This window comes from Acanthopagrus latus, chromosome 5 (assembly GCF_904848185.1).
Source record: "Acanthopagrus latus isolate v.2019 chromosome 5, fAcaLat1.1, whole genome shotgun sequence".
NCBI classification, from domain to species: Eukaryota; Metazoa; Chordata; class Actinopteri; order Spariformes; family Sparidae; genus Acanthopagrus; species Acanthopagrus latus.
Genome location: NC_051043.1, coordinates 27,738,884 through 27,753,156, shown reverse-complemented (window position 1 = coordinate 27,753,156; position 14,273 = coordinate 27,738,884). Strand labels below are relative to the sequence as shown.

The 14,273-nt window shown below is 43.7% G+C and overlaps 1 protein-coding gene across 2 annotated transcripts in view; it reads left to right on the top strand.

The window, feature by feature from the left end:
* The window catches only part of ssh1a (slingshot protein phosphatase 1a), a 22,260-nt gene extending 7,987 nt beyond the window's left edge, over nt 1-14,273 (top strand). Inside the window, exons 1-14 of one of the 2 annotated variants that reach the window (XM_037099282.1) lie at nt 616-1,304; nt 3,345-3,445; nt 6,133-6,197; nt 6,947-7,068; nt 8,005-8,073; nt 8,225-8,290; nt 8,619-8,813; nt 8,904-8,997; nt 9,722-9,850; nt 10,020-10,066; nt 10,178-10,324; nt 10,578-10,778; nt 10,878-11,550; nt 11,677-14,273. In XM_037099282.1, the coding sequence (XP_036955177.1) occupies nt 1,207-1,304; nt 3,345-3,445; nt 6,133-6,197; nt 6,947-7,068; nt 8,005-8,073; nt 8,225-8,290; nt 8,619-8,813; nt 8,904-8,997; nt 9,722-9,850; nt 10,020-10,066; nt 10,178-10,324; nt 10,578-10,778; nt 10,878-11,550; nt 11,677-12,729 (3,060 nt within the window). In that variant the 5' untranslated portion in view covers nt 616-1,206 and the 3' untranslated portion in view covers nt 12,730-14,273. Of the gene's footprint in view, nt 1-615; nt 1,305-3,344; nt 3,446-6,132; nt 6,198-6,946; nt 7,069-8,004; nt 8,074-8,224; nt 8,291-8,618; nt 8,814-8,903; nt 8,998-9,721; nt 9,851-10,019; nt 10,067-10,177; nt 10,325-10,577; nt 10,779-10,877; nt 11,551-11,676 lie in introns of those variants that run through there. The other variant, XM_037099281.1, reaches the window with a different exon arrangement.

The following is a 14,273-nucleotide window of genomic DNA, read 5'->3' as shown; positions in this document are numbered from 1 at the left end:
TTTGTGCTGCCGTGACATTATTATATTTCACTTCAGTTTTATATTTAACTTTCCCTCCATTCATCTAAAAATAACATTGACTACTGTTGCAGATGCATCACACATAAAAGAATCTGTCCTCCTGAGCCTGTCATTGTCCTCTCTAGTAATGTAACTCATTGCATTGTTGTTTGTCTGCGTTACATCCGAGTGAGTGACAGCTAGCGCTGGCCACTTGAAGGAGAGAGACAAGATAATCTCCCCCTTGTAAGCCTGGGTATAATGAGATTTGGGAGTTTTGGGAGCTTTCCAGTTCTCTCTGCCCTTTCCACCAATGCTTGGCCCATGTGTCGAGCTCCCTGGAGGCACTACCTTGGATTCTGTTGACCCTAAAGGTGGCATGCACAGGGAGACATCCCATTAGGAAGTTTTAGCCAAAATTCCTCTGGCTGCGTTATTTCCCCTCCTCCTCCTATTGAGCAAGTGGTCTTGTGCTTTTCCCCCGGAAGACAGAGAGACAAAACGGCACTCTCAGTGGGTTTCTGTTGGACAGCAACACAGGATCCTTCATGTGGACATGTTTTGCATTGGTTAAAGAGGAAACCTGTTGTTCGCTTTGTACGGAGCCAGATCTGATGGATGAGGAAAGTAAAGAAGGAAGGGGAAATCCGCCTCTTGAATTCTAGAGGATTCACTCTATAACCCTTCTGTTTTTCTGCTCACATGTTCTGAAAAGTCAACGAAAGCATGTGACTGACTTTGTGTTTCTTTGCCGGAAAGGTTAGAAGCGCTTACCGTGAATTTAAAAGTCAAACTCGCTCTTTCCTTCTTACGGGTGTGAATGTGTTACTGCATGGTTTTAAAAAATGTGACGAGACCAAACAGACTGAGGGATGGAGGAGACGTTCACAGTTGTGTGTTCGCCTGAGGCAGCGGGTGGAGACTGCAGTACGTCGCTCCAGGCAGGAGTCTGACTCGCTCTCGCACACAGACACGCTCCGATGAGGGAGGAGGAGGAGGAGGAAACAAGAGGGTGTAGCATCTGAACAGACGGCACTTCTTCACTGAGCACCACAGATGCTTGCAGGCTGTCAGTCAGTCTGTCACTCAAAACTGGTGAACCCGTCACTCTTCTTCTGTCGCCCTTCTCGGACTCTTTCTGGAGGCTGATGAAGAGGAGGTAGCTCGCCGCGGAGGGGCCTGGGTTTTTCATTTCCGGACAACAGGATGCATCTGGTGGTAGAACCCATTCAGGAGGCCATGATGAAGATGCTACCGTATTTTGTGGAGAATGCCGTGTTGACCCAGAGTGAGATAAACCGCATGTGAGTTCAGTTTTCCTCTGAGATTGAGACAAAATGAGATTTTAGATCAAGCACCTCACTGTGGTTTTGAGTTTTTGTTCTACTTTTTGAACGTTTTGAAACTAATTTTCTATATATTTTAGTTCAGTGTAGGTGTTTGGCTGTTTGTTGCAGATGCAGATAATATGGTGTCATTTCAGGCCAGCAGACTGAATCAATCACATAAGTCCAGCTGATGACAGATAGTGGACCTCAACCAGAATAAGTAGCTGAGATTCACTGGTTCACTACTTCTACAACAGTTTATCTGTATGACCTGATATGGTGGCAGTCTTTGCCTCTCTGTCTGTAAAGGAGCTATAGGTACTGCAGGTTGTAATCATGTGGAATCATTGAGGCTATCTGGCAGGCTTTTCTGTCATAGTCTTTGTTTGCTTTGATACCAGATGTATTTTTAGCCCCAGTGCTTGTGGAGAAGCTGATAGCAGGGTGCTGCAGGGCAAGAGACAGTAGAGCCGAAGCTGTTTAATTAGGATGTCTGAGTACAGCCTGTAAAGCAACGGGACAGCTCTTGATTTACACATAAGGACAAGTTTCACACATCCTCACATTTCACCAAAGTGCACCTTTTGTGTGTGGGTTTCTTTTTTTTCTGTGAAGCTATCAGGTATCACAAGCTAAGACCTGTAGACTTAAAGTTGGGTTACTAGTTCAAGATGGAAAAACTAGGACCAGAAATTTGCAGAACGTATATAGCAGTAATGAGGCCGTAGCACTCTGCTCGCTCTCGCCACTTTTGCCTCATATTATCCATCACTCGCTGACAGTGGACCCTCCTGACAGCATCATAAATCTCTAACAGAGAACAAACAGGAACAGAAATCCACCAAAGTGAGACAAAAGCTCCTGTTGAGAAGTGTCCACCCCCGTGCTTTGTCACTGTGGAACTTGTTCTATGGTGCTGGGGGTGGAGGGAATTTATTGCGAGGTGCACAAAATGAAGTCCATTGTTCCCAACAAAATCATCTGTTTGGCCCCGGCCAGCTCTTCTGTATGTGGGTTTTGAATGAGATCAGACAGAGCTGAGTGAGGGAACAGATTCAGAGCTGGATGAAAAAGTGCGATGGTGAAAGTTGGAGTCACAGATATGATTCAAATTAAAGTCTTTTATTTGTATCTGTTTAAACTGAAGGAAATTGGTCACTCTTTGTAGTTGGAGATGTATCTTTATGAGAGGTTTTACACTTTTCAAGTATACGAACCAATGTAGATTTTTTTAAGCCAGTGCCAGTCAGAGCTTAACAATAAGAATTCCCAATTACACAGAGCAAGTTGTTTTTAGTATGTGCTTTGATTTGGCCTTGTTTCCTGTCACTCGTCACGTCAGTACTTACCTAATAATTTCCTGGTTCGCCCAACTGCACACGGAATACATGGGGCATGTGTTCCTCCCTGCTGCCAGGTAGATTTATGAATGCGCTCACATTGTTTTCCACTGAAATAGAATGATTGAATTTAGCCCGGAGGAAACACCTCGCTTCTTTTTTTATTGCAGTTTCTTTGTTGACAGCTCCAATGCCTGACCTAAAAAAGTTGTTTTTACAAGATAGTGTGAACTGGTAATTGCTGCTGTTGTTAAAGCATCACAAACAACTGCAGTTAAGTCAATTATTCAGGTCTTTGTTGCATTAAAACAAGCCAGCAGGGACCTGACAAGTCAAATCTAAGTGTAGCCCATGCAGCAGAAAAAAGACAGATAAGCATTCACTTGATTCATAGCTGCTGCAGAGCAGACCTGAGGTCTGCCTCTCACGCGGCAGCTGGGCTTTTCCACTCAGCTGCTGAAGTAAATCAGCAGCAGACAAACATGATTTATGCTCATCCCTCGGCTGTGTCTGCTGAACTCAACTGTCCTGTAAAACTGAATATTTAATTTGTCTTCTGTCCCACTTCTCAGCCTCGCTGTCCACCGAACAAGCTGGCACAGTTGTGCTGAGCTGTCTGATGTATAGCGTCTGTGTTTCAACGCACTTAAACTCCTCTCTCCCATTTGTCTTGCAGCCTGAGTGAGAGCTTCTTCATGGTGAAGGGTGCTGCTCTCTTCCTGCAGCAGGGAAGCAGTCAGCAGGGCCAGAAAGCACATCCTCACCACAAACATGCAGGTGAGAGCCACAGTTCATGACACCCAAAAAACACACCTTGTTATCCTCCACAATTACACAAACTGTAGTTTGAACATTTGTGTGATGAGTTAATGTGCTGCACCTCCTAACACTGCAGCAGATGTTTGTAGCTGAGGACAGGAGGATGGAGGCTGCCTCGTTGATCAGCATGTTCCAGACCTATAGCTTAGACAGATTAGTGTTTAAATCCACCGTGGGCAAAACTTGTGTTGACACTTAAAGGAGGCCTGTATTATTTGTATTACCTCCTCTGCTGTTCTCAGAGTGCTTTATTGTGTAAGCATACATAAGTCACATTTAATGTTCCCATCATACCCTCTATGACTTTATTAAGGGAATTGGGTTAAGAGAAGAAAAAGAAACATAATTTTAATGAATTGCACAGGATCAGGGCAACACTGATAATAGCTGTGTGGCTTTACAGGTTGTGTGTTTTTTGAAGAGAAAGTAACAATAACCAAATGACTGAAAGTGCTCAGACTCCACTAAAATGTGACTGTTGACTGTAGTGGACTTTTATTTTATTGATCGGACAGAACAATGAACTGACCAGTGTATTAAATCAAAGGCTTGTTTTTAAACTGTCACCACTGAAGGCCAGAGTTATTATTTAGAAGACATAAGACTGACCTGACAGCCCACTGGCATGATGGGAAATAAGAACCAGCCAACATCCAAAATGCTGCCAAGCTATCTGGCCAGTCATGTCCTGATTGTTGGCAGGTTTGTTCACTCCAGCCACTTTGTCAAGTAACCCACTTATTCGCTTGTCCTACCAAACATTTGGCTGAGAAATAGTTGTATCACTTCCTAGTAACGGTGACCTTCAGGATAAAAAAACAAAAAACGGTGTGAGGTGAATTGTGCAAAGTGCTAGATAACATTTCTTTTGATTTTTTCAAGGATGTTCATTACTATGTGAAGTTTTAATTATGACCTGCCAAGAGACTGCAGATGTAAATACGCTCAAGCTAAATCTGGTACAATAGATCAAATCACAGCATTTGTGTTTGATATTTTACATGGTCCCTCTACAAATAAAATGAATTATTATATTAAGAGTGTAGAGATATGACCTGGATGACTGCGAACCTTCATCAACATGTAAACAAAAGATAGTTAAAGGTGTTCCTGCACCATGAGCTGGTATCCTGCTGTCAGCCAGTTAAACAGGATATCTTCTGCTCACATCAGGCAGTTTTATGGAACAACTATTTCACAGAGCTTAAAATATACAAAGACACATTTTTATCTGTTATGTATAACATAAAAAGTGTGACATTTATCACATTTATGTCATTAAAAAGGAGGTCAGTTATCTTTGACCAGTAGTACTTTCAGCGAGGGGATCAGCGAGTGCCCTCTAACACACCACTGGTGTCAGCTGAGGCTCTCAGCTGGACTGGGTTGAACCTCTCATGTCAACATGGACACTTGATACATAATTGTCTGTAGATATATTTATGATTCAGTGTATGATTCTCATATCTTGCACCTGTTGTTATTCAGAACAGATGCCAACTTGGCAGCCACAGACCAATGAACTCACTTGACTCTTTAAACAGTTTGAGCCACTTGGATCCATCTCAGTCATCAAAAACAAACATAAAGGGTTCTTACCAGATTTTTCTTCCAGCTGCTGACGACTTATTGCATTAATTGTTGGAGAGATAGGTTTTAGAAGAGCCAACCTGTTTAAATAGTAGCTCAGTTCATTATGATACAATCAAAATAGGTATATAGTTTGGAACCTTATCTTCCTTAATGGATCAGTTGTTTCAGGAATTGTCGTAAACAAATGAAGTAGTTAGCGACTTGTTCTAAAGCGTGAATAACAGCCAAACAATTAAGATGTCCGCTTTATAAGGGATGTAAATAATGTCTTTTTAAGACTTTGAGTACGCTGGTTGAGCTGTATGGAGCCATTTTATGTTTCTTTCGGTAATTTTTAACTTTAAAATAAGTCCCCTTCTTCTTCAAAGATGCATCTCCTTCATCATTAATTTCATTAATGGTTGTGTTGCAAGAATCATAATAGAAGTAACTGCATTTAGAAGGAGTTGTTGGTAGCTTCAAACTTGAAAATGTCAGTCACTATCTGAAGTGTTTTACAAGAAAACGTATGTACTATCCAAAAAACAAAAACAGTCATCAACATGTTGGTAAGGTTCAAATAGTTCAAGAGTCAAACAGTCTTTGTTTTATACCAGTAGCTTTAGTTAGAACCAGTCAGGGTGACATGTTTTGTCTGCGTGTTTTGACATTTCAACATAGTTGGCTCTTCATCAGCTTCTACTTTTGACTTGCCGTTGGCCTCCCACACCCTGTTTTTATTATCCAGCTTCACTGGCACGTCTTACATCAGACCTGGCACATCGAGCAATGAAAGAAAATTAATGTTTGATCCATTCATTCCTCTTCACTGAACACACATCAGCTGATAAAGAACTGCTGAACTGGTTGTATGTTATTGTCACCAGCATGGAGACTGGTATAAACACTAGGGAGCAGTATAACTTCAAGTGTTGTCAAAATGAGACAGACTTTATTTTGGATCTTTTCATTCAAGTCAAAATGTGTCAGTGTGTTTGCCCGGGTAGACGTATGATCACTGACACCAAACAGCCCCATCATGAATCAATTTTCTTTATGATCTTCTCCAACAGGCGACTTACCTCAACACTTGCAGGTGATGATAAACATTCTTCGCTCGGAGGACAGAATCAAACTGGTGAGAGACGACATAAGTATACATCAAAACAAAAACATGCGCACACTCACACATACAGGCCAGTGACTAACAATCTGGCATAGCAAAATCCTCCAGAATGCATTTTATTGTGTACTTAAGACACTTATTTGTTCACTGTAATTACTAGCTCATGAGAGCAGGTTAGAACACACTCAGAAGAGCATTACCAAATGTTTCCATGGTGTAGGTGTGTGTGTGTGTGTGTGTGTGTGTGTGTGTGTGTGTGTGTGTGTGTGTGTTGGTGTGTTGGTGTGAAGCTGAGTTATTTCATTTTATGTTCTGTGTTCTCACACATCCTGAGGACCCAGTTAACCTATTACATCAAACTCGTACTGCAGTTCCTTTTGCACATCCAGCTGTGACACTCTGTTGGACACAGATTTGAGCAGGAGGGTCAGTTCTCAGGGCAAATTCTCTCGTGTACAATCAGAGTTTTGTGCTCGTGTAAACGGCGGCATGATAATCAAAAAACCTACCACACTAGATTTACTTGAATTAGCTATGGCTCACATGTTTTAAGTTTATCTAAGAATGTTTATTAAATCTGTGTACCTTAACGCATTCTTAAGCTACAATTAATTTAATCTGAGATTAACTATTCCTCAAATACCACAGGAATTAAACGCATTTTGCATGGCACTATGACAAAAACACAGAACAGGATTTTCTACTCTTAATCGAAAAGTGCTGACTTGACTTTGAGGTAAAATTGTCTTCACCCTGTCCAGGCGGTGCGGCTGGAGAGTGCATGGTCAGATCGTGTGCGGTACATGGTGGTGGTGTACACCAGCGGGCGACAAGACACGGAGGAGAACATCCTGCTGGGAATCGACTTCACGAGCAAAGACTGGTAAGACTCAGCCCCTTTTTGTGTGCAAGCGTTTGATGATCATCGTTTTCCAGATAGACAGCCTTTGGTTAAAAGTTAACAGAACTCCTTTCATGGTTTGATATATACTACCATGTACTAATTGGTGCACAGATTGCTTTTTCAAGGCTGTGTATTGATAGTACAGCCAAGTAGGTAGACAGAAAAATGGGTGAGAGAGGGGGAGGAGGACATACAGTGAAGGGCCACGGGTCAGATTTGAACCCTGGGCTGCTGCTGCAACGACACAGCTTCTGCATACAGGACACACGCTCTACCACCTGAGTGACTGTGGCACCCCCAGTGTCGCATTTTAATCTGTTTTAGGGACAAAACATTATTGATTACGCTGTAAGAAAATGTAACTGAGTGTGACGGGATGTAGCGTGCGAGCTAACCTGGCGTCTCCTCCCATCAGAAGAATTGCTACATCAAGACGTAATGAGTAAAATTAGTTTCTGTTATCTTTACTTTCATCTAATACGGGTCAGTGTATGTTCAACGAGATCTGGCTTGAGAACAGCGCATTAAGTGCCGAGTCGAAGCCTGTTGAAAATCTCAAATTTGAAGCCCGCTGTACCTTGGGCTTGATAGTTTAAAGGCATTAGAGCCCCACGGGAAGTCAGAAGTACATGAAGCTGTCATAACCACTAGCAAGAACCTGCCATTAGTTTATATAGTTCTGTAAACACATCAGGAGCATCACTGGCCCCAGTGGTGGTAAAATTGGTTTTAAATGGCCGGAAGTAATGTTCTTGAAAAAGACTTCTTTAAATTCAACTTTAAATTCAACTTTGAACCTGTAGAAACCCTTCCTAGAATGAAGAAGAAGTGTAGCAATAGAGGTTTTTAATGTGGAAAACCACATCTGTTGACTTTGCACTGTTTCAGCATTTAATTTTCTCCCTCCTCTGCCAGCAAAAGCTGTTCGATCGGCATGGTGCTACCTCTGTGGAGTGACACAAAGATCCATCTGGACGGAGACGGGTGAGTTCTCTTGCAGACAACACAGCTGCATCAGTTAACCCAGCTCTTCCCTACTTTATTGTACGCAACAATGCATTTACACCTGACACTCGTGTTGAACATGATGCACACATAGCTACGTGGATGACCATCTGTTTTGTTTGCTCCTCAGGGGTTTTACTGTGAACACGGCAGGTCGGACTCACGTCTTCAAGCCCGTGTCGGTGCAGGCTATGTGGTGAGTAATGAACAACCTCTGGAGACACAGTGGCGGTCTAAAAAAAAATCCATCCTTATGACACACCACAGTAAACCTCCATATAAACACACATGCCAATCTGCTGCACATGTGTCACTCTGCTGCAGTGAGGCAGGTTGAGGCAGCGCTGATTAAGTCTGCCACCTGCTGACACGACGACGCATGTGCAGAAAATTGCTTCGATCCCTTTAACAGATCGTTAGCACGACAGTAATTTTATTATTTTTCCTCAAATATCTCACAAAAGCAGACTTGCTTTAATCTTCTACAACAATGACCTTTATCTCTCCAAACAATCCCAATCTAGGTCAGCCCTGCAGGTGCTGCACAAGGTATGCGAGGTGTCACGCAGGTATAACTACTTCCCTGGAGGCATGGCGCTCACCTGGATGGGATACTACGAGAGCTGCATCGCTTCAGACCAGAGCTGCATCAACGAGTGGAACGCCATGAAGGACTTGGAGACAACACGGCCAGACTCACCTCCCATGTTTGTCGACAAGTCAGTAAACTTGAATCAGAATCCTCAAACAACGATTGAATTTAATCACTTGTTTTTGAGAAAGTGTGAATAACTCTCTTTCTTTGGCAGGCCTTCAGAGAGAGAGAGGACAGAGTGCCTTATTAAAGCCAAACTCAGAAGCATCATGACATGCCAAGACCTCGAGAACGTCACCTGCAAGCAGGTAAAATATACAGCGCATACACACACACTCAAACAACATAAAAAACCGCCTCGCATTTATTTCTTCTGCGGTTTCATTTCTATTGACTGCATGTATATTTCTATTGTACGAAGATTAGAGCTGCAACAATTAGTAGATTAATGGATTAGTCAATCAAAACAAAATTAATCGCCAACTATTTTGATAATCGATTAATCATTACAGGCCTTTCTTCTTGCAAAAATGTAAAATATTTGCTGGTTCCGTTTGTGTTAAATGTAAAGATTTACTGCTTGTCTTTATGTCATTTATGATAGTAAATGAAGAGTACTTCAAAAACCAGAGGCAATCCCGGCACTGCAAAGAACAAAAAGTATCAAAACAACAAGAGGAAGTAAATATTTAAAAGCCTTTATTTTAGTGGCTAAATCAGTGGCTTCTGTTTGGAGTCCTGATGAAGGTCTAATGCTTAAAACATGTCGGCTGTTTTAGTGATTGCCCTTTTAATGATTTAGCCACTTTACAGTACTTTTTGTAACTACACGTATCTGATTGTATTGTGTATTCTAACAGCAGTCTAATGTTATTAGAAGGCTGCAAACAGACTTCATCAACCCAAACTCTGTTTGATGTTCCATCTTTTGACTGTTACATAACATTTGTGTAGTTTCAGGGAAAGTATTTAAAGTGAACCTTTCCCAGTGACTGATAAACATCAACATATTCTGTGTCATTTCCTTGGCAGATCCGCACAGAGGTGGAACAACACATGAACTGTAACCTGAAAGAGTACAAAGAGTTCATCGACAATGAGATGCTGCTGATCCTGGGCCAGATGGACAAAGCCACCCTCATCTTTGACCACGTCTACCTGGTGAGATACCGTCTCATACATCTTTTATTTCCTGGGAATAACTGAGATAAAACAATAGTCTTTCCATTCAGAAGAATGATTAATCCCCTGTGACATGGTTGTTTTTAGAGGAAGAACAAGCTTAGAAAGATTTGAAGTCTAAACAATATTTCCCCTCATTTGTTTGTAGGGATCCGAATGGAATGCGTCTAATTTGGAGGAGCTGCAAGAGTCGGGGTGATTTATTTTATGTTATGGAGGAACTGAGATAGCCGCACGAAAAAATATTTTCATTATGACTTGAGCGAGGAATGTTGTTGACGAGTTAACTTTATCTTTCCTCCCCAGGGTGGGCTATATCCTCAACGTTACCCGGGAGATAGACAACTTCTTTCCAGGCACATTCAGTTATCACAACATACGCGTCTACGATGAAGACGCCACTGACCTGCTGGCGCACTGGAATGAAACATACAACTTCATTGTTAAAGCAAAGTGAGTCCCGTGAAAACATGTTGCTCATGTGTGTATCAGTTCATAAAGATCACTTAGACTTAAGACTTCCAAAGGATTCCTGATGTGTTCTACTGTGTTTACTGAGCATCAAAGTTCCTTCTGTTTATTTTCTCTCTATGAAGACATGGGCCCTTAGTTATCACCATGACAACTGATCAAGCTCCATCCACTGAAGAAGTTTTTGTGTGCAGGTTTTCTTTGTTTTTCTGATGTTTTAAATCCTTCCCCACAGAAAGAACCGCTCCAAGTGTCTAGTTCACTGTAAGATGGGTGTCAGTCGGTCCGCCTCCACCGTCATTGCGTACGCCATGAAGGAGTTTGGTTGGTCGCTAGAGAAGGCTTACAACTTTGTCAAGCAAAAGAGGAGCATCACTCGACCGAACCCAGGTTTCATGAGACAGCTGGCCGAGTACGAGGGCATCCTGGATGCCAGGTGAAGCCCCTTGTGTGTGCGCACACTCTTGTTTTGTGGTCGTATTATCCCACTGGCCCTGTTTTTTGACATCTGCATATTCTATTTGTATATTTCCAGTAAACAGCGTCACAACAAGCTGTGGCATCCAGATGCAGACTGCGAGATGGCGGAGGGGCAGCATGGTTTGTCTCAGTGCTGTGGAGGGGAGGAGGGAGGCCACCTCACTCCTGAGCCGGGGATGTCTCCCTGCTGTGAGGAGGCGCTGTCTGATAAGGGGGCTGCGTGTCCCTCCCCGTGCAGGACTGTTTCACTGGATATCGACCCCGCCTACAACAGTTATTATTTCCGCCGACTCTCTGACTCAGCGCTGGATAGCGAACCATCAACGCCTGTGCGCGGCCCCCCCCTTATCGGCATGGAAAAGGTCTTTATAGAAATCGAGGATGTGGAGCGGGACGCACTGCTGGATGACGAGGCCTTGCCGCTCTCCCACTTTGGGCCTTCAGCTGAGGGAACTGCTGCCCAGACGAGCTCTCGGGGCCCCGAGCCGCTGGAGGAGCTGCGGCTGAGGCTGGAGTTCAGCACAGTGGAGGAGGAGGATGAGGAGGAGGTGCAGAAGGAGGAGGCAGAGATGGAGGTGCTCATGCAGCCAGATGACGGCGGGGGCGGGGAAGGAGGCGGAGGAGAAGAAACACAAGATGTGGATACTGAGGGTAATGGGATGGACCTGGCAACCCTCAATGAAAACTCCAACAACAACAACCGTTTGAGCGCGCCACGTAACCTTAATGCAAGTTTGAGTTTCATGATTCACCCACATTTTAGAGAGAGAATGCTGTTGTTAATTTCATGAATCCATTTTTAAAAAGTGACCACATCCCCTCTGACGTTTATCCTCTTTTCTCTTTTTATTTAGGAAAATGTGTTCTCCATCACTCCTTCTAGGGATTGCAAGCAGAAAGAAGATGCTGCAGCCCGCATATCTAAGCTTTGCCTTAACCCCAGTCCTCCTGAAGTCCCAAGTGCTTCACTCCCACAGTCCCATACCTCTCCTGAAGGCCTCGTGTCTTCAGTGGTACTGCTGCGCCCCTGTGGTCCTCAGTGTGACTGTGCCAACTGTGCTGCCTCCACACCCACAGCTGGACTCGACAGAGACCAGCAGCCAGGAGACTCGCTGCACTTGGAGCTGATGGATAATGGTGATTTATTGGGGGTAAAGCTGGAGACGGAGAAAAGTAATTCTGCAGCTTCCTCAGATGCTCTCCCTGAGCTGATGAGCATGGATTTGGAGGAAGAGAGGCCCGGTGTGGCCTGCTACGTTGGCCAACAACAGGAGACCCTTTTGCAGCTGCAGAGATCTGGGCTGGTCCGCCGCCGTGCAGAGAGACTAGAGAGACTTTCAGGTTTATCCCAGCCTTTGCACGCATGCCAAAGGTCTAAAAAGAGCCCCTGTCACGCTGAGGATGAAGAGATCTCTGGCTTCTCTGGAGATTTCCCTAAATCCTCTACACCATGCCAAGTGCGGTTAGAGCCGCTGGTGGTGCCGCTGACCAATGAAGCCTTGCTGGGGGTGGTGGGGTCTGGGTTGCTCACACCTAACTCCTCGCCCCACGGCTCCACCCTGACACGCAGCTCCAGCAGCGACAGCCTGCGCAGCGTTCGGGGGAAACCGGGTCTGGTGCGTCAGAGGGCGCAGGAGATCGAGACCCGTATGCGTCTGGCAGGCCTGACCGTGCCCTCGAGGCTGAAGCGGTCCAACTCGCTGGCCAAGTTGGGCAGCCTCAACTTCTCCTCGGAGGACCTGTGTTCGGCCTGCTCCTCAGATGCAGGAACACTACTGCTCCTCTCGCTGTCCCCAGAGCCTGACCCCGGCCTGGAGTGGGACTCCCCCACCACCTCTGCTCTGCCCCGGTTCTGCAAGGACCTGCACACTCCAGAGAGAGCACTACCAGGTGAGCCCAGGAGCTGACACATCAAGAGGAGGTTCTAAACACTCCACCCATCCCCCCCCCATCCGTCACTCTGTGGGTCTGGAGAGTTCAGTCAAATCAAACAAATGAAAACAAAACAAAACAAAAAAAAAAAACGATGCCAAGTGTTGTTATTAGGAGTGTACGCTCTCCTTACGCCACATAGTTTCTCTAACTGCTGTTCACAGTGATCAAAGTCATATTGCTGTATCTGACAAATGTGTAAAGCCATCAGTTCACCTCTAACTTGGTTTGATTCATGGACAAACAAGTGCCTTACGTATGAGACCAGAGGCACAGAGCTGTGTGTGTGACTGCAGGATGAGACGGTACAAGACGCTCTCTAACCTTTAACTTCACAGTACCTGATGTATGTACCAAATCATGGTATCCATTGGCACTTAGATTATTTTTTACTGTCTGGTACTAAGTGGTAGCCTATATTGAACTTGAGTCCCTCGGTGGAGCATGACAGAACGCAAAGTGTTAATAAATGTAGAGTTGTTTACCGCACAGTTCATGTTTTAGATGCTAGAGGGTTGTAAAATTAATGGTTTCCTCGTGTTGCATTCACGGAGCCACCAGGCGAGAGTGTAATTCAGTTCATTTGCCGATGTCGAATTAAAGTGAGGAAATCAGTCTTGAAATCGTCGCGCGGAGGAGTGTGTTGATGCATTTACTGTATGTGAGACTGTGAGTGTGTGGATGGAATGAAAGAGAAAAGGTTGTGACTTTGTTTGCCAGAGGCTTGCTCACTGTTGTCAACAAACAGAACAAAAACATTTCTGAGTTTGTTGTTCCTTTTGCACTGCTTTTTTTCATTGAGTGAATAGTGGTACACAGCAAGCTATCTTCCAAAATAACATTAGATTAATGTTATTGACCTCATCATTCCCGACAATGTTTCTTGGGAGAGCAGAGAGAGGAGTCACACTGCATAGCTTGAAATCGTAAAACAAACACCTTGTGTGACAGGAACTGAGGATTTTTGGCAGTCAAATCATAACTCATGTGTTTTCTGATGAAAAATATAATCATAAGACATTTTAGTTGAACACAAAACAAACCTTCTATACCTTAAATTAGTTCATCCTCCGGGGTTGCCAACACTTTAAACTCATTTGTGCTTTTTGAAATGTGAAAGACCAAAGTTCTTTGGCTGTCTTGACAAATTGGAAACACCATTGACGCTGTACAAAGTATGTGAACTGTAATGTCAATCATGTACGTATTTAAATGCTGTCACATCTTTTTGCACCTTTTTGGGAGAAAGAGACTCAGTGAAGTCATCGGGCTCATAGCTGTTAAGCTTTTTATGCTCATATCATCAGTGAGTTTGAAAAAGCTCTCGTCACACTGACGTGACAACGATCACAATGGGTTACTTCACAGTTTTGTAACCATTTTCTTTTTATATTTAAGTATGCAGTAACTTTTGTACTGTACATTGCTGTAGTTTGAATGCATATTGCACTTTTTATGTTCAAAAATAATGTACTGTATGTGTTCATTATGGAAATAAACATTTCTTTTGCATAAAACA